We start from the raw sequence: 22,104 nt of genomic DNA, 5'->3' as shown, positions 1-22,104 counted from the left end.
TTACCTCATTAACTCATCTCAAACCTGCACTGGATTCTTTCAATCTCAGGCTAGGTGCGTGACCTATTGAGACTTTCTTAACCTTACATTTGGACATATATTTTTGAACCCAGTTAAGAGGCAATATTTTTTTCCCCCCAGTTTACCAACCACATGGTAGTATTGCCATCTCTAGTCTTGCAACCTTACTCCTACAGTATGAATCTCTCTTTTCACACAAATCGCAGAACTGTTAGGCATTAATTACACACTGTAATGAGTTTATGGAGCATATAATGCCATAGAAAGATAAAACCCTAGTTACTTCTAACCTGATGCTAATCTGCAAGACTGTATGCTGATGAGTATATTTTGGTGACTGCCTATATCTCAGCTGCCTATTACAGGGTTACTCTGACAATTCACTATAAGGCAAATGTTGATTTGGTTTGAAGCTATTTTGCTGTTAATGTCCAAATCCAAATGGGCAGAACAACATCTATGGTCACCAGCTGCTTCTAGGCTACAGGCAGTTATTTCAAAAGGTCCATCTCTATATGTCTTGTCAATTTTATGGCACTAATTAATATACAATGTCTACATAAAAGAATTTAAACCAAATGCCAGTACCAGTTTGAAGACATACTGTACCCAAAGCAACACAATGAGATAATGAAGAAAATAAATAAGATGTTCTCAGAATACAGTCAGCAGAATAAAAAAATTACACATATTCATAAACAGGTTGTTTGTTTCTCCTTTTATTTTTTCTTGGTTATTTCCATCCAGGGAATTTGCTTATTCCCCAAAGCAAAGTGCACATCATCTGAACTTTTATAGACACTTTCTCTACAATCTAAAATTATCTTTATGCTGTGCTTTTGGGAAATTTCAGCATAAGAATTAAAGGGAGTGACGAATGTTTGATGGTAGACATTGACTACACACATCTACAAAACATTTTACAGATAAGTCATTGCAATGATTATGATATTTGTATATGGTATTAATAAACTGTATTATTACACATATTTCTTGCAACAAAAAAAATATAAATAAATAATAATAATAATAATAATGTGCAAATACAGAACTGCATCTCCTTACACACACTCCTAAGACCTTGTTTTGCAGGAAAACAGGAAGAACAAAAATATCCTCAGTACTTCCAGCACAGAATAAAGAGTATTACATTTAAAGGCAATATTTACATACATTCACTGATGAAAAATCATTATTTCTATCCACTGTAATTTCAATGAAAATAGAAACTTAAATTGTATTTATTAAAAGCTTTAAAATAGCAAAAGCAAACAGTTGGTAATTGCACAGTTAACAAAGCTTGACCAGATTTAGCTGTTTGAAACAACCTACCTATGCAAATATCATGCACTGTAATAATGAAAGAAAGCCACATGAGGTGGCAATACAAGAATAGAGGGATAAACCAGCTTGACTACATTCAGGGTGGACTAAACGTCCCCTTTTTTTAAATATTGTCTAGTTTTAGAATAGACTTTTATTTGAATAGTCTAATATGCTATGGCTAGTACTTCAAGCATTTGCATTCTAACTCTATACAGAAGCAGAAAATCTTGCATTGAAGCAGATAACATTAGGTCCCACATTATGGTTCATTATATACTAATTTTTGGAACTTTTCAAGTCTCTGTTAAAGTATCCTAGGTCACTTTCTGGCAGGAGACATTTGTTTATTGAACACTGTGGAAGACCAGCAGGGACATTGTTTCTGTTGTCTGCATATCTCAAGTCACAAGTTCTTACTTTGCTTTACAACTGGGAGAGATTAAGATTAATGGTGCTAGGCTCATAATGGAGATCAAAATTTGTTTATCCTTAGTTTAACTTCAAAACGCCCCTGGAAGCGATCCTTGTCACTGTACATTATGTTCTCACCATACACTTTGCACTCGATACGGATCTCTTGGTTATAGGTTACGTTGTTGAACTGAATGGCCACCAAAGGCTGTAGGTATTGTGGGTGTAGGAGCTTGCCGTAGTAAGGATAATACTGGAGAGGGAAGCCTTCACCAATGCCAAAGTAGTCCACTCGCCCAATCAAATATTCTTCTTCTTTTTTCTATATATGTTTGAGAGATTACAAGATAACATTTTTATCCAGTTTCCTTATTTGCCAAATCCCATCCACTACTATAGCTACAGTACTCACCTCCCCTATAACCGGTCAGCTGCTAAAAGGAAAATTGCTAACTACCGTCTTCTGCATACATGACATTACATATGACAATGGCTTTGATTGACTGTGATGAACAAAGACAATTTTGCTTTCTGGTATTCCTGGCTTTTTATTTTTATATATTTCAATCAGTGCAATGATACAAGATGTTATCTTGTTGGATAAAAATTCACGTATCATCATCAAATATCAAATATAAATTAAAGTGATTTCCAAAAAATCTTAAATATTCTGACCTTGAAAATTATATATCATGATGATTAGAGGTTTGTTGACAGTGCTGTGATTACAATGAAGGGATTTTACCTACCCTAGTTGCGCAGTGGATAGGTATCAAATTAGGTTGGGCTTTGACCTTGACCTCCTCTGGGATACTCTCATTGGACTGTAGGGGCTAGAAACAATCACAAGTAAGATTAATGTGACTTTAAGTGTAGTGAAGTGCAGTATGTCGTATCTAAGGATAGCTGTCTTTAGAATATCTACAGTTTGTTTTCACAATTTTATAAACCAAAATGTTTGTAACATTATGGAAATCCAGCAAACCTACCTTTGGTTTAAAATTCACAATTCTATTGAGTTTGACAATCAGACAAGGTGTTCCATCTTTGAAGCCAAAATACGGATCTTCAGTGCCTGAGCAAGGCCCAAGAGTATTCCTTGGGAATCGGCATGCCTTCCTAATACCTACTTCACTATCCAGATCTCCCCGGTTCTTATAGGTGTCTGGTTCCACTAAGTGGAAAAGGATAAAAGGATGACAAGAGACACAAAAAGCCACAAACACATCGACCCTGGAACTAATCTGGCACTGTATCATGTCTGTGATGCATCATTCTAGGCAAAGTGTTCAGTGTTCCGATATGTCTGTCCTCCGAAATCCGGTTTGCCTTTGATTTATATGATCTACACAATAGATATAACTCTCCCTAGATATAGTCACCGCTTAAAAGCAAATACTGAATATATAATTTCATTTTTGGTTAAGAGTTAATGTTAGGGGGTTACAATAATGATATAATAGTAGTTTATGATGACAATTATTCAGTCACTTTATGTGATTTCAGTCAATAGTAGTGGTGCTCTTTGCACCTTATGTTGTACTCATTTTACCTCCATCTGCAATTTATGAAATTTCTTTCAGGCTAAAAGGTTATAAAGATAAAACATGAAGTACAAATACATGAGGCCACTTATATATAGATATTATATGCTACTATACCTCCACAGTCCTCAAATTTCAGTAAGTCACGCTGGGGTTCCTCATTGTAAGCCTTCAGGAACTCTTGTAAGGACTTTATGGATTTAATATATGTAGTTGGGTCATCCAAACTGAAATAAATCTCTGATTTCTCTGACCGAGGGCAATGAGTAAGTCCTGCACACCAATAACATCAGAATTAACAAAATCTTAGACATTCCTAAAAATAATGTTACTTTATTGTCTCAGAGTCTAAGTTTGATGAAGCATAAACAAAATCAGGTTGTGGTTTAGTGAGGGTCTGCACTGGGAGTTGGGATTTTGGGAGCTAGAAGTATAATTACTAACATCATACACCTGACCCTGTTGTCTCATAAACATTTAAGTTATTCAAGGTATCCATCCTCTTTTTTTTTTTCTCTCTGGAGAAGCCAGCTTATGTCGTGACTCTTACCCAGAGTCTGCTGTGTTCTCTGAGTGGTGTACTGCAGATTCACTGTAGTGTTCTAAACTGGAAACATGAAATGGCTACTAAATGCTAAAAATAAAGTAATAAATGATAAAAAAGCATGATATAAAAACAATGATATGATATATGATAAATGATATAAAAACACAAATGTGAAAATAAGATAGCCTAGTAAGCCTAGGCTAAGGGTAGCCTAGTGTTAGGCCTAGTGGTAAAGGTGTTGGACTACTGATGGAAAGGTTGGGTGTTCAAATCCAAGGTCCACCAAACTGCCTCTGCTGGGCCCCTGAGCAAGGCCCTTAAAGTGTAAGTTGTAAAAATGTAAGTTGCTCTGGATAAGAGCATCTGCCAAGTGCCGTTAATGTAAGATGTGCATTGTACTGACGTGACCATAGGCACTAAGCACTACTGCTATTTTTAAATGGTTTTAACTTGCCAATGTGCTGAAACTGTAACTAACTGAAACTAGCAGAGTTATCTGTTAACAGCTTATATAATATGCAGATAGACCAGCATTTCATCTTCTAAATGAATAATTTTTTTAATAGAATATTCAGGTTTGTGTTGGCTCGCTTTCTTGATTTTTCATATTCTTTTATACAAATAATATTAAATGACTGCCTTCACAAATCCAGCCTGCATTCTCCGATACTGAATATGAACATCCACATGACTGAATGTTTGTTATTTGCACTATGCATAATTCACATATCTGGAGAATTCAGCAATGTAACTGACCGAGTAGCCAAAGTGAACCCATACACCAGACCACCAGACTTCCAGCTCCTGACTGCTACTAACCATGAGGCTAAAATTCTAGTACACTATTTTGCAAATATATTAGCTCATGAATGTACATAGGGGAAACATGTTATATATTAAAACCCCTATAACCTGTCCTGACTGAGGAATCTATTTTTTTCAGAGATTGGAGTGTGGATTTGATTAAACTCATATGTCCTAATTATACATGTGTTAAAGGCTCCTTCTAAAGGTGATAGAAGACCTGTAACAAGAGAACGTTTACCTGGAGGAGTAATTCTGTCCTGCCAGGTGGGTTTGTAGTTGCTCAGGGTGAGAAGAAGTGCCTGGATGGTGCCAATGAAGATTCCAGCCAGGAAGCCATAAAAGATAAAATAGAACAGCAGGATTTTTCCTGCCAGGAGACAGACAACAGTTTGTAAGAACTGTTCATCAGCCCCGCCTGTATTACTGTATAATACAGTCTTACTACAGACTTCTAAAAAATCTACAAAATTCTTATTTGTATTTATTTAAAAGTCATTCACAGGATCATTAAAATTTACAGCACTCACTGTAAAAAAGTCTCATATCATTTTCAACTTTTAAAGTCAGAAAACAAGCATTACAATTCAACTGAAAAACAATTAGAAATGTTGAGAGGAAAAAAAAAAGACAAAGAAAAAACTAACTATAACCTGGTGGCTTAAATGTGCACATCCATTTATAATGGGGCATGTGACCGAGCTCCAATCACAATCAAACTCGTGTTCTTAAGTAATTATCATCATTCACTGTCATCACTGGAGTGATTCAGACATGATGACAGCTTCATGATTTCATCCACTGTGTATTTTTCTGTAATTGTCGCCAGTCTGACAGCAGACAGCACAAAGTAATCAATGAGCTGTTATAGTTGGCTCTAGCAGATGTCGGATGACCGCTGGTGAAACATTAGATGAGCAGTTTCAATCCCAGCACCCCAAAGAGAAGGCCTATCACCTTGAGTCACCTTGGACATTGATGCATTTTTAACCCTTTTCTTTATGGAGCATGCAATAACATGCAAATTAAACAACTTGCACATTTTATGTCAGACATAAAGAACTGTTTCACTGTAGACTGTCATATGTTTGTTATCACGTTTTGCTGAGCTGTGATTTCATGTGCCATGGTTTCATGTCTTCATCAAACACTTTATCTATATTAATACTGCAAGTAATTAATGCACCTAGATCACTTTTTGAAAAGTGAGATAACTGTCTTCCATTAAAGTGATCAGTTATCTTCATGACCTTTCTGCCCACAGACACATTGCATCTGGTTGTGAATAACACATCTAACTGTCAGAATGTCATGCGCTGTCACCATAAAGCCTGGAAACAAAAAAGGCGATAGAATCCTTTAGTTGTGCCCTGAGGAGAGAAACGGACAGCCAAGACAGTCAACATACATTTGGGTGAATTATTAAAATGACTGTTACTTTTTTTTAATTCATTTAAAGTCATGACTTTATAATCTGCACATGCTGCTCATCACAGAAGTCCGTCGTGCGTTTGCTGCAAAGTCAAATCTAACAGGTTGCTTCGTGACCAGACAGCAGACAGAGAGATTAAACCCGACACAGTGTCTACGCTCGGGAGGAAAAACACACGTTAAACAAATGCCATAATCCTGAAACATCTGTAAGCAGAAATTCTTCTAAATGTAATCTTACCCCAACTACCACCGGTGCGTCCGAGAAACTCCCTCGTATCAGAATTCCACACAAACTTCTTCCATCCTCCATCATCTTTATTTTGAGCAGGCATTTTGTTTTTGCTTTAACTCCCTACTGCTGTGAGTGATCTTGCTCCTTTCTGGCTTGAATCAGCACAACGCCCTTGGATGGAGCTCACCACCCCAAACACACGGAGCGGTACCCAGGTCTCTCCAAGGTGCCCCGCGCGTTTTATCCTTCACGGCACGGAGACACGCCTACAGCTCCCCGTGAGCATCCACAGAGTCTCTGGCCAATCAGAAAGAAAAAAATCAACCTACGCAACGTTTACGTGGAGGACTCAGTTAGGGAGGGACGCGTTTTACTACGGTTCTGCGTCGGCAAGAGGAGACGCAGATCTGTCCTTGTAGTCGGCGCATAGCTCATGACGTCCATACAACATGCAACGTGATGATGATGTCTGATGCTGCTGCGTTGAGGGAGATCAGGGGTTCAGTTTAGCAGCTCAATTAGCCAAAGAACCAAAGAGCAAATTGTATGAGCTGACATAGGTGTGTGATGAGATTCATTTCTTTACTATAATAACTAGAATTATGCTTTTGCAGCTTTTGCATGAAAATGCATTCAAACAGTGACACTCATAATGTAGTAAATATTAATGAAAAGAAGTCAAATACAAAAACAAACAAATCGACTTTATGACTCTACATAGAAAAAGCATCTTCCTAAAAACATTATTGTCAGGTTTTTATGGTTAATTACACTTAGGTGCACTGAATAATCTGCAGCACTTCTCACACCATAAATAAAGATTTATTTTTTTACTTTTTGTTTAATTAAAATTTTGTAATAATTCTGTATAATTTGTTTTGTATAATAATGTTTTCTGCATATTATTTGCATTCTGTTCAACACCTTATCCTATTATTCAAGTTTGCTTTCACATCTTCACACTGACAGCCCAGAACACATCTGTCCACCAGAGGCCACTATTACTGGAGTTCTAACCTGTGATAATCCCTCATTTCTCCCAAAATAATTTCTGCCTATATAAGCAGCATACACTCTGAACATCTGTGTATTTTCAAACAGCTTTTGAGAGAAGGTGAGAAGGTCTTGCATACAGTCAGCATTTCAGTTTATCCCAAATGCATGCAAGGCTCAGTCCAGACCACTTGAGTTCTTCATCAATCAAGTTTTATTGAATCTCACTTTTGAATTTCGCAATAGGATAAGACAGGTGTAGACAAGAAAATCGGAACAATATACACCTTTTTAAAATAATTTTTCTGTCCAGATCCTGTTTCTTTCTTTTGAAAACTCATCAAGCTTGCCTTTATGGCTTAAGGTTTTTGTCTCCAAATGCCTTTTGAATTTTAATGTTTTCATGCCGAAATAATTCACTACACAATATGCACAGTGGCTTGCACAAATCACTGTTGTCTGGGTCATATTGTCAATGTTTCCATGTTTTTGAGGATGAGACTTTTTTGTTATCATTTTTAAATTTTACATTTTTTTTAATATTTGTAGATATTCATTTGATCAATCAATCAATCAATCAATCAATCAATCAATCTATCTATCTATCTATCTATCTATCTATCTATCTATCTATCTATCTATCTATCTATCTATCTATCTATCTAGAGGTGGACTAGTGATGGTATGAAGAGGAATATCTTTGGAGGATTGCATAGATCATCATGTCCTAGCCAACAGTACTGTTCAACAGTCCTGAGAATCCCCAGGACACCAGCTGCCATCTCATTGCATGAGATAGATAGATAGATAGATAGATAGATAGATAGATAGATAGATAGATAGATAGATAGATAGATAGATAGATAGATAGATAGATAGATAGATAGATAGATAGATAGAGGTGGGCTAGTGATGGTATGAAGAGGAATATCATCATGTCCTAGCCAACAGTACTGTTACTGCTGTTCTGGGAGAATCCCCAGGACACCAGCTGCCATCTCATTGCATGAGTATCACATAATTTTTCCTTTGAAAATATCCAGCCCTCAGTGGGTTGATGGTTTTGCTTTCTACTGCCCATTTCACATCATTTTGTTCTCAACAAATTACATAATGTTATATAATGACGATTTTTAACTTTAATATTGTATTTGTGTGATTTAAGTGTTCCATGACTCTTCTGAGCAGTATATTGTCATAACATGAACATACATTTCACATCCTAAAGATAGAGGAACTAGTTCAAGCCTAAAAAAACACAAAAGAATAAATCAATAGCTTGTTAATGTCAGCTGTTTGAAGTTATTGCAAGCAAGGGATATGGGGATATGATTTTTAAATTTAATTTATTTAAGAGACCTTAAATATAAGTATGTTTTGTTACATCTTCTCATATAAGGTGCTTCAAACCCCATCATAATGTTTCAAACTGTTTAACATGTCTAGGTGTAAATATAAGGAAATTAAAGCTGACATGCTGATCTATCATCTCATTTTTGTCGTTTGATCTAAAATCACAGTGTCTCTAGTTTAAAGCAAAAACAAAAGAACTGGCCTTAGCGTTCCAATACTTGGAAGGGACTCTAAAATACAGCAGCTATCTTCACTGTAAAAAAAAATGAAATAAAAAAAAAAAACATCTTGTCAGAGTTTTTCCTGCCTTTAATGTGATATTGCAAACAACAAAATTCAACTGAAAAACAAAAAAATTAAATAAAAATTAAATAATTTACATCCTGGTTGAACGAGGCTACATACACTTTTATAATGTGAGTGAGCTCAGAATTTGCTTTTTCTGACAGTCTGGTTCTCAGTTGTCTGAGTTGTGTGTGTGTGTGTGTGTGTGTGTGTGTGTGTGTGTGTGTGTGTGTGTGTTGGGTGGGGGTGGGGGTCATGCGTAAGTCATATCTGACATCATGGCAGAATTTGCTGAGTCACTGCTTCCATTTTCACAGCAACTACATCTGGGTAAGTGATGGACATGGGAGTCTTAAGAGCTCAGGTAATATTTATCCCTGGCACTGGCATCATTGCATCATTGCATCATTCTCTGAATTACATAAAGGCTAAATTTAGCTAACATTCCCCAATTGCATAATTTTATAGTGTTTAAAAGTATGTTATGCTTGTTTAGTTTAAGCATGTCAGGTAGCAGTTAGCTATCAGGTGTATTACATTATATAAATTTGCTTCGAAAAGGCATTTTCTCCCTTTTTGTCTCATTAATAGGTCATTTTGTGATTTATGATTGTCAGTATACTGGCCCACATACTGTAAATGGAACCAAACTTATAAAATTAAGCATCTTAAAGTGCTAAAGTACTAGTACTTTAACTAATATTATTCTGTAATTATGGGTGGAAAATACTTGAGTCAAACAAACAATCACAAATTGAACATGATGATGAACATTTCTGGCCTTATATCAGTAAAATGTTTAGGTATCCTGGAGTAAGCAGAAATGCATATAAATGGAGGTGTCCTTCCCAGAAGGCATGAAGCCTATCTAATTTAAAAACACATTTTGTAGGTAAGTGCAGCTATATTTAACTAAGGCGGACTGTTTTTAATTCCAATAGCTAATAGAATTTATGGGATATTTCATATTAATTCAATGTCAGACTACTGAGCAGCAGAATATTTAACATATGACAAGTAGTTGCTTTTTGGAATTAGAGTTACCTTTCACATGAAAAATTACATTAAATTATTTAATTAAATGAGCTAAAAATATTCAAATTCTTGAACACAAATCATCAATCAAAGAAGTACACACTGTATGTAATCCTGAAGGAATCTTAACACCTTTTTTGGCAAGTCTGGAAAACTCCAATGACAGATGTTTATACAGTATGAATGAATATAAAAAAATCCACTGTAGTATGATTTGAGATATAAGTTTAGCTGACTGGGATGAACCTTATATTATAGGTTTTACTTCCACAAGACTTCCAACATGATACATACAGTACAGTATATCTCCTCTTTTTAAATGCCATGAATGTGTTTGGAACAGTGTTTTTAACAGTGGATGACCAGATGAGAGGGATGCTGGTGAAGGTCGACTTTGTAAATTAAAAGAATACCAGTGTGCACAAAATCAAGGTCATCTCAGGTTTTCCTGCAGTGGGAAGGTTTCTCAATAATAAATCAAAGTGCTGCATGATAAGATAAGATAAGATAAGATAAGATAAGATAAGATAAGCACATGTTTAAAATACTTTGTTATTGTTTATTATTGCAGTGAAACAGTAATAAATGTGTATTATGGTGACTGGTTCACTGGGAGCAGCTTTGATTGTAAAGTCTAATATCAGCAGGGATATGCTATGTATATGATATGCTATGTATAGCATTAGCAGATATTAAGGGGGAAGCCCTATATTGTATTAATCTTAGTTATGTCCTAAATGGAAAGCACATCTTATTATACATTATAAGCACAATTACACAGAAACAGTACTAGCTGCATTATCCAGTAGTTTCTAAATGTCTCCATACTACTTCAAATACAGTAAAAGAAAAAACTCCATTAGCACTTTAGCAAATATGCTTTCTTGTCCATCAGCTGTGTCTGACATCGATTTTAAATACAAGAATAATATACTCCCACACTCAACACTGGCTGATGGGTTTCTGCACAAGGCATCAGAAATGCAAATGAAAATAGAACTGCAATTCTCTTGTATTCTATTATTTTGGCAAGATCCATTCACAGTGAATTTGCAAATGGGATAATTGCTATTTATATTATAACTTGTAAGACATCGGAAATGCAATTTAAAATCTACCTTGAGTTTTCCTTTTTCCAAACTTGGAAGACTATATATGTTGTTCAAGCAAAAATAAAAAACAGTAATTTAAATTCAAATACAATTTACAATTTAGTTTAGAAAATTTTCCTATCACACAGAACTCCTGACACCTTTCTCCACCCACTCCAACCTGCCTGCACTCGCTTCTTTACTTCTTTCCCACTCTCTCCATTACTCTGGACTGTTGACCCCAAGTACTTAAACTCCTGTACCTTCTTCACCTCTTCACCCTGTAACCTTACTGTTCCACTTCCCTCCCTTTCATTCACACACATGTACTCAGTCTTACTACGACTGACTTTCATTCCTCTTCTCTCCAGCGCAAACCTCCACCTCTCCAGGTTTTCCTCCACCTGCTCCCTGCTCTCACTACAGATCACAATGTCATCTGCAAACATCATCGTCCAAGGAGACTCCTGTCTGACCTCCTCTGACAACTGGTCCATCACTATAGCAAACAGGAAGGGGCTCAGAGCCGATCCCTGATGCAGTCCCACCTCCACTGTGAACTCCTCTGTCTGACCTACAGCACACCTCACCACTGTCCTGCTCCTCTCATACATGTCCTGCACCACTCTGACATACTTCTCTGCTACTCCTGACTTCCTCATACAGTACCACAGCTCTTCTCTTGGCACCCTGTCATACGCTTTCTCTAAGTCTACAAACACACAGTGCAACTCCCTCTGACCATCCCTATACTTCTCCATCAACATTCTCAGAGCAAAAATTGCATCTGTTGTGCTCTTTCTGGGCATGAAGCCATACTGCTGCTCACAAATTTCCACCACCTTCCTTAACCTAGCTTCCACTACTCTTTCCCACAACTTCATTGTATGGCTCATCAACTTTATCCCCCTATAGTTGCTGCAACTCTGCACGTCACCCTTATTCTTAAAGATCGGCACTAACACACTCCTTCTCCATTCCTCAGGCATCCTCTCACTTTCTAATACCCTGTTGAACAAACTAGTTAAAAATTCCACTGCTGCCTCTCCTAGACACTTCCAGACCTCTACCGGGATGTCGTCAGGACCAACTGCCTTTCCACTTTTTATCCTCTTCAAAGCCTTCCTGACTTCATCCTTTCTAATCTTATCTACTTCCTGTTCCACAAAGTTCACCCCTTCTACTCTTTTTTCCCTCTGATTTTCCTCATTCATCAGCTCCTCAAAATATTCCTTCCATCTCCTCTGTACACTCTCCTCACTTGTGAGCACCCTTCCATCTCTATCCTTAATAATTCTAACTTGCTGCACATCCTTCCCATCTCGATCCCTCTGTCTAGCTAACCTGTACAAGTCCTTCTCTCCTTCTCTAGTGTCTAACCTAGTGTACAACTCATCATATGCCTTCTGCTTGGCCTTAGACACCTCCCTCTTCACTCTGCGCTGTAACTCCTTGTATTCCTGCCTATTCTCTTCAGTCCTGTCCATATCCCACTTCTTCTTGGCTAATCTCTTCCTCTGGATACTATCCTGAACTTCCTCATTCCACCACCAAGTCTCCTTATCTTCTTTCCTCCTTCCAGATGACACACCCAGCACCTTTCTCCCTGTCTCCCTGATCACTTCTGCTGTATAATCTAGAAAATACTTCCATAGTTCAGTCCAATTTTTTGTTCCTTTTTGTCTTTTCTTTAATTATTTTTTTTTAGATTCCAGGATACAGAACATGCTTTGGTTCTGCCAAGGCAAATATTGTTGTCAGTATTCACGTATGTAAACTTATACATTTATTCCTTTTTTTTTTTGTGCTTCTGCTATACAGAGAACTTACAGAGTCGTTACTTATACTATACATGTAGCCTTTTTGAAGAAATCTCTCTTTTCTTGTCAGTACTGAGTGTCATATTTCAATCACTTTGTCCTACAGTAAGCACCATGCAATATTTCACATGTTCTTATATTAGTGGTGAGTGATGGTAAGAGAAACCAAACCGACATTGAAAAAACTTGCAGGATGACCTGAAAGCATCAGAGACAAAAGTTGCACAATGAACAATAAGAAATAAACTTCACAATCATCTCTGTTGCTACAAACCACAAAAACAATCTCTGCTAAACAAAACATGTGCGTCTTAAAGCATTTAGACACATCTTAACTCTTTGGAACAGACAGACAATTAGAGAATATTTAAATATATAAAAAAATTCATGTTTCACTGATGATGTGCTGGAATTTATTAGATTAAATTTTTTTATCTTATTAGCCTAATCTGGTGAGAAGGTTAATGGTTGATGGGACGCTTGGAGAGGATCAACAAGAAAGTTACCCCAATCATGCTGCTATACTTCAAAATTTCCAGTTTCCTGATCTGAGTTGTATTAAAATGTTATGGCAGATTTTACAATTCAATCAGGGGGAACCTCATAAGCTCAGGGAATAGAAGATGAGGTGAAAGTTGCCAAGAGGTGAAAATTAACCGAAATGAATCCACAATGCTGTGAAAACCTCATAACATTTTACCATAGACATCTCAAAGCTGTAACTGCCATCAACAGCTTTAGCAAAATAGCTATATAATAATAATTAATCTCATTTAATTAATTAATAATTTCTTATTTAAAAAGAAAACATCTTTTTATAAATTTTTTTACATACATGTGTAGTACAGAATATGTAGAGTAAGTTAAAAGACATAAGTTGTGTAAACATGACATGGATGTTGGCACTGTAAGTATAATAAATATGTAACAAATAAAATAAATAAAGTGTTTGAATATTTATTGCCCCTCAGTATAAATACTCAACCATATGCTCATCTGAAGATGCTTTTTATTATTTTTCACTGTAAGAAGATAATGTTAGTAATGTAGTAATATAAAATATATTCTATTATATTCAGCCCCAACACTATTTATAGTGCTGAGCAGTCATGATGATATCACAGAGCTCACGATTTTTAGAATTTGCTACATGACTTAAAAGCTCTCACACATCAGGGCAAAATGCTTAACTCATTTATCATCACAGGCAGACACGTGATCAGCTCTCTCTGGAAACAGTGTGTCTAAGTGTGTGTGCTTGTCTGTGTGTCTGTACGTGTGTTTGTTTTTGTGTGTGTATGTATGTATCTGTGTGTGTGCGTGAGTATGTGTGTGTGTGCATGTGTGTGAGTGCAAGTGTGTGCACGTGTGTGTGTGTGTTTGTGTGCGTGTCTGTGTTTGTGTGTATGTGTGTGTATGTGTTTGTGTCTGTGTGTTTGTGTGTGTGTGTTTGTGTGTATGTGTGTTTGTGTGTGTGCACATGTGTGTGCGTGTATGTGTGTGTGTTTGTGTGTATGTGTGTTTGTGTGTGTAAGTTTGTGTGTGTGTGCACGTGTGTGTGCGCATGTGTGTGTATGTGTGTGTATGTGTGTCTGTGTGTTTGTGTGTATGTGTATGTTTGTGTGTGTGTTTGTGTGTGTGTGCACATGTGTGCGTGTGATTGTGTGTTTGTGTTTGTGTGTGTGTGCACGTGTGTGTGTGTGAGTGTGTATGTGTGTGTTTGTGTGTATGTGTGTTTGTGTGTGTGTATGTATGTTTGAGTGTGTGTTTGTGTGTGTTTGTGTGTTTGTGTGGATGCGTGTTTGTGTGTGTGTATGTGTGTTTGTGTGTGTGTGTGTGTGTGTGTGTGTGTGTGTGTGTGTGTCTACTAAAATGAAAGTGCTGCTGTAGCATTACTACAGTTTGACCTTGAGACATAAGATGTTTGTGTTGCTGGGGAAATATTGCCAGCCACTGCACAAAAATGAACATTACCTTCTAAAATAAAACAAACCTACAAAACAATCTGTAATTGTCATTAGCACACATTCAGTATATGTGTTATGTATAAACTTGAACCAACATGTATCACACAGAGTAATATGACATGACCATATAAGAGATAAGGCAGTTATACAGCTTGGGCTCATACCCTGTATACTGTAACTGATAAGCAATAGAAACTCACATATACTGTAGGCAGGACAGTATAAGTAATAGGTGGATGAATAAGATGTATCTCTATTTATTATAATAAATAATGCCCTTTACATTATAATAAATTTGTCATTGTAGTTAACCTTACTATAATGCATATGGCTAGTGAAACATGCATGTTAGCATGTGTAAGCTCTTCTTTATACGTTACATTAACATGATCTGTAAGATGGATGTTAGTATCTGGATAGTGACCATTAATGCACACGGCAGTACTGTAAGCACTGTAACTGAATCAAACAGAACACCACAAAAGCAAGGATCACAGGCAAGTGTACAGTGCATTCCCATGAGGATAGCAAAAAGGAGAAAGTGTCTGCCCAGAGAATACATCACCAGTTTATTTTTAAAAAGCACATGTATTCCTGGCATCTTTCTATAAACAAACCAGGACATGACTACATCTATAGATACTCAGTCTACTCTTATCACAATTCCTGTAACTGTAGTTTAACCTTATAACCTTATCGTTACCCGTTTGCCCAAGTGAAGGGCACTATGTACTCTGTAGGGAGTAGTGAAAAAGATTTCCTTTATTAAATAAAAGGGTTTAAGGGAAAAGGTGAGAGCAGTGTGCTCTGGGAGTGTGTAGACCCAGGTGTTGAGAAGCTGAGACAAGGTAGAGCCCAGAAAGTCATCATCGTTTATCTCCAGAGTCTCTGGGAAGAAAGGACAGAAGCATGTGAGTTTATTTGCCAAATGAATGAATTACCTCTAAAGACACGGTGCCCCATCACACTCTCCCTGTTTCTCATGGATGGTGAGGAGTTCTGATTGGTCTCTGACTTTAATGCACTTTAGCTGCTCCTTTCAGGACTCTGGTGATATGCAAGGTGCATTGGATTGCCTCCAGGAGGCAGTGGTGTGGGCTCCATCATCACAATATGCATTTTGAATCAATATTTTGTAGCCCAAATAAATAGCTTATAGGGATAAAAGCCTCATCTAAGCCAATCAGTCAGAAAGCTTTCCCAGGTTTTTAACTGGAAGGTCAACTATGTGGTTTGTTTCCTACAGTGGCAGAGAAGAAGAAAGACATAATAGGTGTCTGTTGGAAATGTGCCCTAAAATCTATAAAATTCTCTTATTTGTGATAAGTGCATATTAGTTGAAGGAAGAAAGTAATGAAATGCCTCTGGTTATAGGGGACTCCATCTTAAGGCATGTGACATTAGCTGGCAAGTTTTACACAAAGGTGCTGATGCAGTTAGTAAGAGTAACATTGCAGAGGGTGTGTAAATTAGCAATGTACAATTCAGTAATATGCTCTGACCTTATCTCAATGTGACATGGTGATGTATCTTACATGAGGTTATGCTAAACTAAACTGCTAAACTGCTGAATGTCAAGATGGTGCTCCAAAAAATAATGTGAGATTTACAGATACTTAGAGCAGATTTGAAGGCACAGATGAACTGTTAGGAAGCTAAAAATGATGGAGGTCAATTCTCTGGACCTTTCCTAGGTTTTCAGGAGCAAATTTTAGTAAGTAGACAACCTTCTGTTTTGTTGTGTCCAAATTTAGACCAGGCAGTTAGCTGTTCTTGCTAAAGAGACCCACCACGCTTGTGTCATTGGCGAACCTGGATCTGGATTCAGCTGTGCATTGCTGTCAGGAAGTCTAGCAATTCAACACAGAAATGACAGTTGAGAGGATTTCCCACCCGTTTGCTGTTTATACTTCACTGTATTCCCAACACAGTCTGGATTGTCTGGACCATTCATCATTACTGAGGTCCACGTCTTAAACACATGGATGGTGGAGGTGTTATCTACCTTTTGCATGCACATTGTATGCCTCTCTCACTGTGATTGATGGCTGTGCTCTTTTTCATTTTAGCTTCCAAGACCCTTGGTTTCATAATTTGCAGCTGAAAAGATAGACCTACATTTGATATTCATTTGGCTCAGAATTCATATCACTATTCTCCCACCAAAGGGACAGTAAGTAATCTCTATTGTGGTGTATTGTTTCATTTAGTAATTGCATTAACTTTGTCATCTTGAGATATGACCCATGACCCTCTTTTCCCCAGACATCTCTAAAGCCTGATTCAAGGGCTCTGGTGACAGCGGCTGGAGTCAATAATGACGGAGGTGACGATGGCAGAGAAAAAGATGATATGTGGAAGAACCTTGACAGGAACCAGGCTCAGAAGGGAGCCTTAACCTCTTTTGGGTGACACTGGACAGTAAATAATGTAAATATAAATAATGTAATTTCTACAACAGTCTATAACAGTGCAACTGAGAGTTCCTGGGGAACTAATGCACAAACCAATCATGCACTCAAAGCACAGGTTCTTATCAAATATGAACTATGTGTCTCAAATATGAACTATAATCTCTTTTCCTTCTAAGGCTTATTGACAAACTTCTGACATTTGTTTATGGACTAGCTTTCTACAAAGAACATGCATATGATTATATTTGAACATGTGTTTACTTTCTTGGAGCACATTAGCCATTTTTTCTTTACATCTCTAGTCTTTCTTTCCTTAAGATGGTCTTTCTCATCCCTAAGTGTGCTACATGTATCCCTGACTTGTTCTTTCCACCTTCCATATATGTTGATGGATTTATTCTCCTTCTGAGAAACCTCTTATTGCATTTTGAGGTTAACTAAGTGCTGTGGACATTGGTGAGGTGCTGCTCGACATTGCATCTTTTACCGCAAATGAGACAAATATCCTTTTCATTTACATTCATGAAAAATTATTCCCACACGTGATGAAAATAGTATTGTTTTTGTCTTTTACTAGTCTGGCTGTTTTTGTGGTCATTGTCAGGTCCTGCAGTCTGCTGGCCAGCCTGCAGCATCACTGACGTAACCACACTTGACAGAATTGTAACTCACTTAATTGACAGCTATCAATCATTTTGCTTCGAAAAGGGACTGTGAATTTGATTAGGATGAAATGAATTTATTTAATTTGTTTTATCAATTTTGTACACACTTTATGAACCTTTAAGTGAGCTACTCAGAAGTGGGTGGAGCTTTATTTGCTGAGCTGCTATGCTAGTAAATGTTAATTATGGTACAGTTCTCAATGGTGTCATGTACCAGCACAGCTGTGAACCAGGTAAGCCTCTTCTCCAACATCTTCTCTGACCACATGGTGCCACAGCTGATCATGCTTCGTCTTCTCTTCTTCTTGGACAGCCACTGCTCTTTACTGAACTCTCTGCCATGTTGGCGGTATGTTTTCTCTTTAACTACTTTGGCTTAATGAAATAATGGAGCATACAGATGTTTTTCATTCCCAATCTTTCTAATTAGCTATAGTGGGGTTTTGCTTGTAAACAAATTTATCTCTATGCTATATCAGCTCAAATGAATGTGAATTTGTAACACAACCACACTCTAAAAAATAAAACGCTGGCTCAAATTAAAAAAATTAAGGTAACAATTTGCATGCATCTTTTTAAGTAGCTTCAACTCAGTCATTATTAAGTAGATATCATGAACCTTTTATAGTTAGACCAATCCAATTTGTTTAGTACAACCAACATGATTGGACTTAACCTCTAAGAGCTTAGTTAAGTTGAAACAACTTAATTTTAATAAAGTTTTGCTGATATTAAGTGGTCACATTACGTAATTTAAGCTATTCTAACTTCTTTATTTTAATTCCATTCTACATATTCATTCATTCACTCATCTTCTACCGCTTATCCGAACTACCTCGGGTCACGGGGAGCCTGTGCCTCAGGCGTCTCAGGCGTCATCGGGCATCAAGGCAGGATACACCCTGGACGGAGTGCCAACCCATCACAGGGCACACGCACTCATTCACTCACGCAATCACACACTAGGGACAATTTTCCAGAGATGCCAATCAACCTACCATGCATGTCTTTGGACCGGGGGAGGAAACCGGAGTACCCGGAGGAAACCCCCAAGGCACGGGGAGAACATGCAAACTCCACACACACAAGGTGGAGGCGGGAATCGAACCCCGACCCTGGAGGTGTGAGGCAAACGTGCTAACCACTAAGCCACCATGCCCCACTTCTACATAGATATGACCATGCAAATTGTTACCTTAATTCTTTTGAGTATAAGCAACTTATTTCACTTCAGTCAGGAGAAATAACACAACAATTCCAGTTTTATGATGAAACTAGTTTATTATAAAAACTAATGTAACTTATATACAAAAAGGTTTTAACAATGCTTTGACAAAAAGATAATTATCCAGGACTAAAGTATTTTTCAAGTAAAGAATCAAGTATTTTTCTTAGTAACCTGGTAGGTACATATCAGAAAAAAATTAAATAAAATAATAATAATAAATCACAGGGAACGTGAAAAATGAATTCCAACAGCAGACACAATTGCCAGATTATTGGGTCCACCTAGCTGAAACTAAAGGTTTTCTTCCTTTTTTATATATACATTATTGCAAAGTATAAAATTTTACCTTCATCACATAAACTACAGCACCCATAAAGTCTCAAACAAATACAACACTGTAACCCTTCATGTAAAAAATTGTCAAAATTAAAGCTGCTGTACATGTATGCACAACAAAACTTTTACATGAAACATTTCAGGAAGACAACAGTTTATTGTTTAAATACATTACCTTGGGGCTAGCTTTCAGACCATCCAGCTCAAGAATTATTCTCTGAAACACCTCAAAAGTATTTTTTAGTTCCTTTGGGTAGCTGATGTTGAGAGCATACAGTATATCAGCCCCATTAGCAGGTCACAGGCTCTGTATACATTCAGGTCTTGCAGAACTTCAGATCCCTCAATAATAATACTGGCGCTGGCTGGGTCAAAATTTGTGGCACCTCATCATCCTAAGTAGATCAAAATCAATGTCAGTGTTTTAAGTCATATTTAAAAATGAGTAATACAAAGTACAATGTATTTGAGTGTAAGTGTCTGATTTACATACCAAGTGCTCTTTAAAGAGATCTTCCTCCTATTCTCCAAGATATACTATTAAGGAATGTATAGCAGTCTCTCTCCTCCTTTCCATGTATGTATGTATGTATGTATGTATGTATGTATGTATGTATGTAGGTATGTATGTAGGTATGTATGTATGTATGTATGTATGTATGTAGGTATGTATGTATGTATGTATGTATGTAGGTATGTATGTATGTATGTAGGTATGGTTGTAGGTATGTATGTATGTATGTATGTATGTATGTATGTATGTAGGTATGTTTGTAGGTATGTATGTATGTGTGTGTGTGTATGTAAGTATTCATAAACCCAGTGTAAACTTTAAATTCGGACGACACTAAACATGTTCGATGGCAATTAATATCATTCAGCTGCCACTGTAAACAAAACAAAGTCTATTTTGAAGACACTAGCTAGCTAAACGTCTATTAACTTTAGAATCGATGAATTAGCTTAGGTCAAACTGTCTTTTCAGTTTAGTGTGTGACAACAACGATTTACTTAAGTAAAGTTGGCCGCATATTCATATTTAGGTTTATATGTATTTTGTCCACCGCGGATTAAAGCTGATTTTGAGGGAAAACGCGGTTGTAGCTGCCTCTTTACATTACTACGATACATAGGTATCTATACACTAGATGTCACATTGGGGTCCTAAAAATGTGTCAAAACCGCCGCCATCTTTGTACGGTGCTCCTTTACCTCAAATGCATGGACGATGCCGGACTTCTGTGCTGTATTTGGTTGTTCAAACGAAAGAAATCTAAAAACCAGACAGGAAGGGATTACATTTCACAAGTGAGAATGTGTTTTATGATATTGAATGTTAGGAAATTATATTTCTTGTTCCGTTGGTTTGTTTTAGTCCTTGGTTAACGACCGCAGCTAATCCATGCTAGTTACCCATTAGTTTTTTACAGGAAAACAGACAATGTTTGTAGATTCCGAAGCTTTTAATAAGGAAATTAAAAATTGACCCATGCTTTTTTGCTTAAAGGTGAAAACCCAACTTTATGTATGTGTTGTAAGATTCCCTTATCTGTCAAACATATTTTATTAGATTGTCCCGGACTTAACACAAGCAGAATGCTCTTTTATCAAGTTACTTCACTTAAAGACATATTTAATGACATTATGCCTAAAAAGGTTTTGGATTTTTTTATCGTATGTTAATTAAAATAAAAAATTGTATAATATGACTTGCTGTTTATATTTGTTTTGTTTTTATTGCATTTATATGATATTTGTGTTTTTGTAATTGAATTTTGCCATGAAAATAGCTTTTGATTGCTGACATGGCATTAAATAAAATAATCTGAATCTGAATCTGTTTGTAGATTCCCAAGTGATAAACAGAGACGAGTTGCAGTTGCAGCACTAAACACTTTTTTAAATGGTTAATTCAGGTGACAGTCCTGGAAAGATGTCACCAGTTAGGTTGGCAGTTCAGCCTCAAAGTGTTTTTTTTTATTTTTTTATTTGGTTTATGTGACTTTAGTACATACTTATTTAATGTGGCAAAAGTATTGCGGGAAAAGAATAAATAAAAGATTCAACAGTCTTTGGCACCTCAACTATCTAACTTTCACATTATGTTCCTCTCAAATTTGTGATTTGCTTCCACCTGCAAATTGCTTTGTGTATCATATTTAATAAACCAATACAATTTAAATGTTTAAACATGTAGTCACACCATTGTAGCAGTGTTACATGCAGTAGGCTATAAGGTAAGTAGTGATTGTTCATATGAAGTTTACTCAAGTGGAAGAATGTAAGTAATAAACTTACACCTACTAGCACTATGCATTATATTGTGAAAAAGTAGATTATCTTAATATCAAAACCTTAAATTTTCTCTGGACTTAATGAAAAATACATGTCTGACATTTGGAACGACCAAAAAAAAAACTAGAAATCGCATTCATGACGATTTATGGTGATTTTATTTCTTTGCCTACATTGACGCTAATGCATTAAGAGGAGGGGGTCCCCTGTACCAAGATGGCGGCTCAGTTGACGCATTCGCTCCAATGTACTGCCCTATACAAGGCGACATCTAGTGTATATATCTATGACTACGATAGAAAA

The 22,104-nt window shown here is 36.7% G+C and overlaps 1 protein-coding gene across 1 annotated transcript; it reads right to left on the bottom strand.

Moving 5' to 3' along the window:
• Positions 1–739: 739 nt before the first annotated feature.
• atp1b1b (ATPase Na+/K+ transporting subunit beta 1b) lies at positions 740–6,649 on the bottom strand. Its single transcript, XM_060860254.1, has 6 exons — positions 6,326–6,649; positions 4,895–5,023; positions 3,420–3,575; positions 2,748–2,932; positions 2,508–2,591; positions 740–2,080 (listed from the first exon to the last, which is right to left on the bottom strand). The coding sequence occupies exons 1-6, from the start codon at positions 6,417–6,419 to the stop codon at positions 1,820–1,822; spliced, it is 909 nt and encodes a 302-aa protein (XP_060716237.1). The 5' UTR covers positions 6,420–6,649; the 3' UTR covers positions 740–1,819.
• Positions 6,650–22,104: the final 15,455 nt, after the last annotated feature.

This window comes from Tachysurus vachellii, chromosome 24, assembly GCF_030014155.1.
Source record: "Tachysurus vachellii isolate PV-2020 chromosome 24, HZAU_Pvac_v1, whole genome shotgun sequence".
Taxonomy (NCBI): Eukaryota; Metazoa; Chordata; class Actinopteri; order Siluriformes; family Bagridae; genus Tachysurus; species Tachysurus vachellii.
This window is presented reverse-complemented; position numbering and strand designations above follow the sequence as displayed.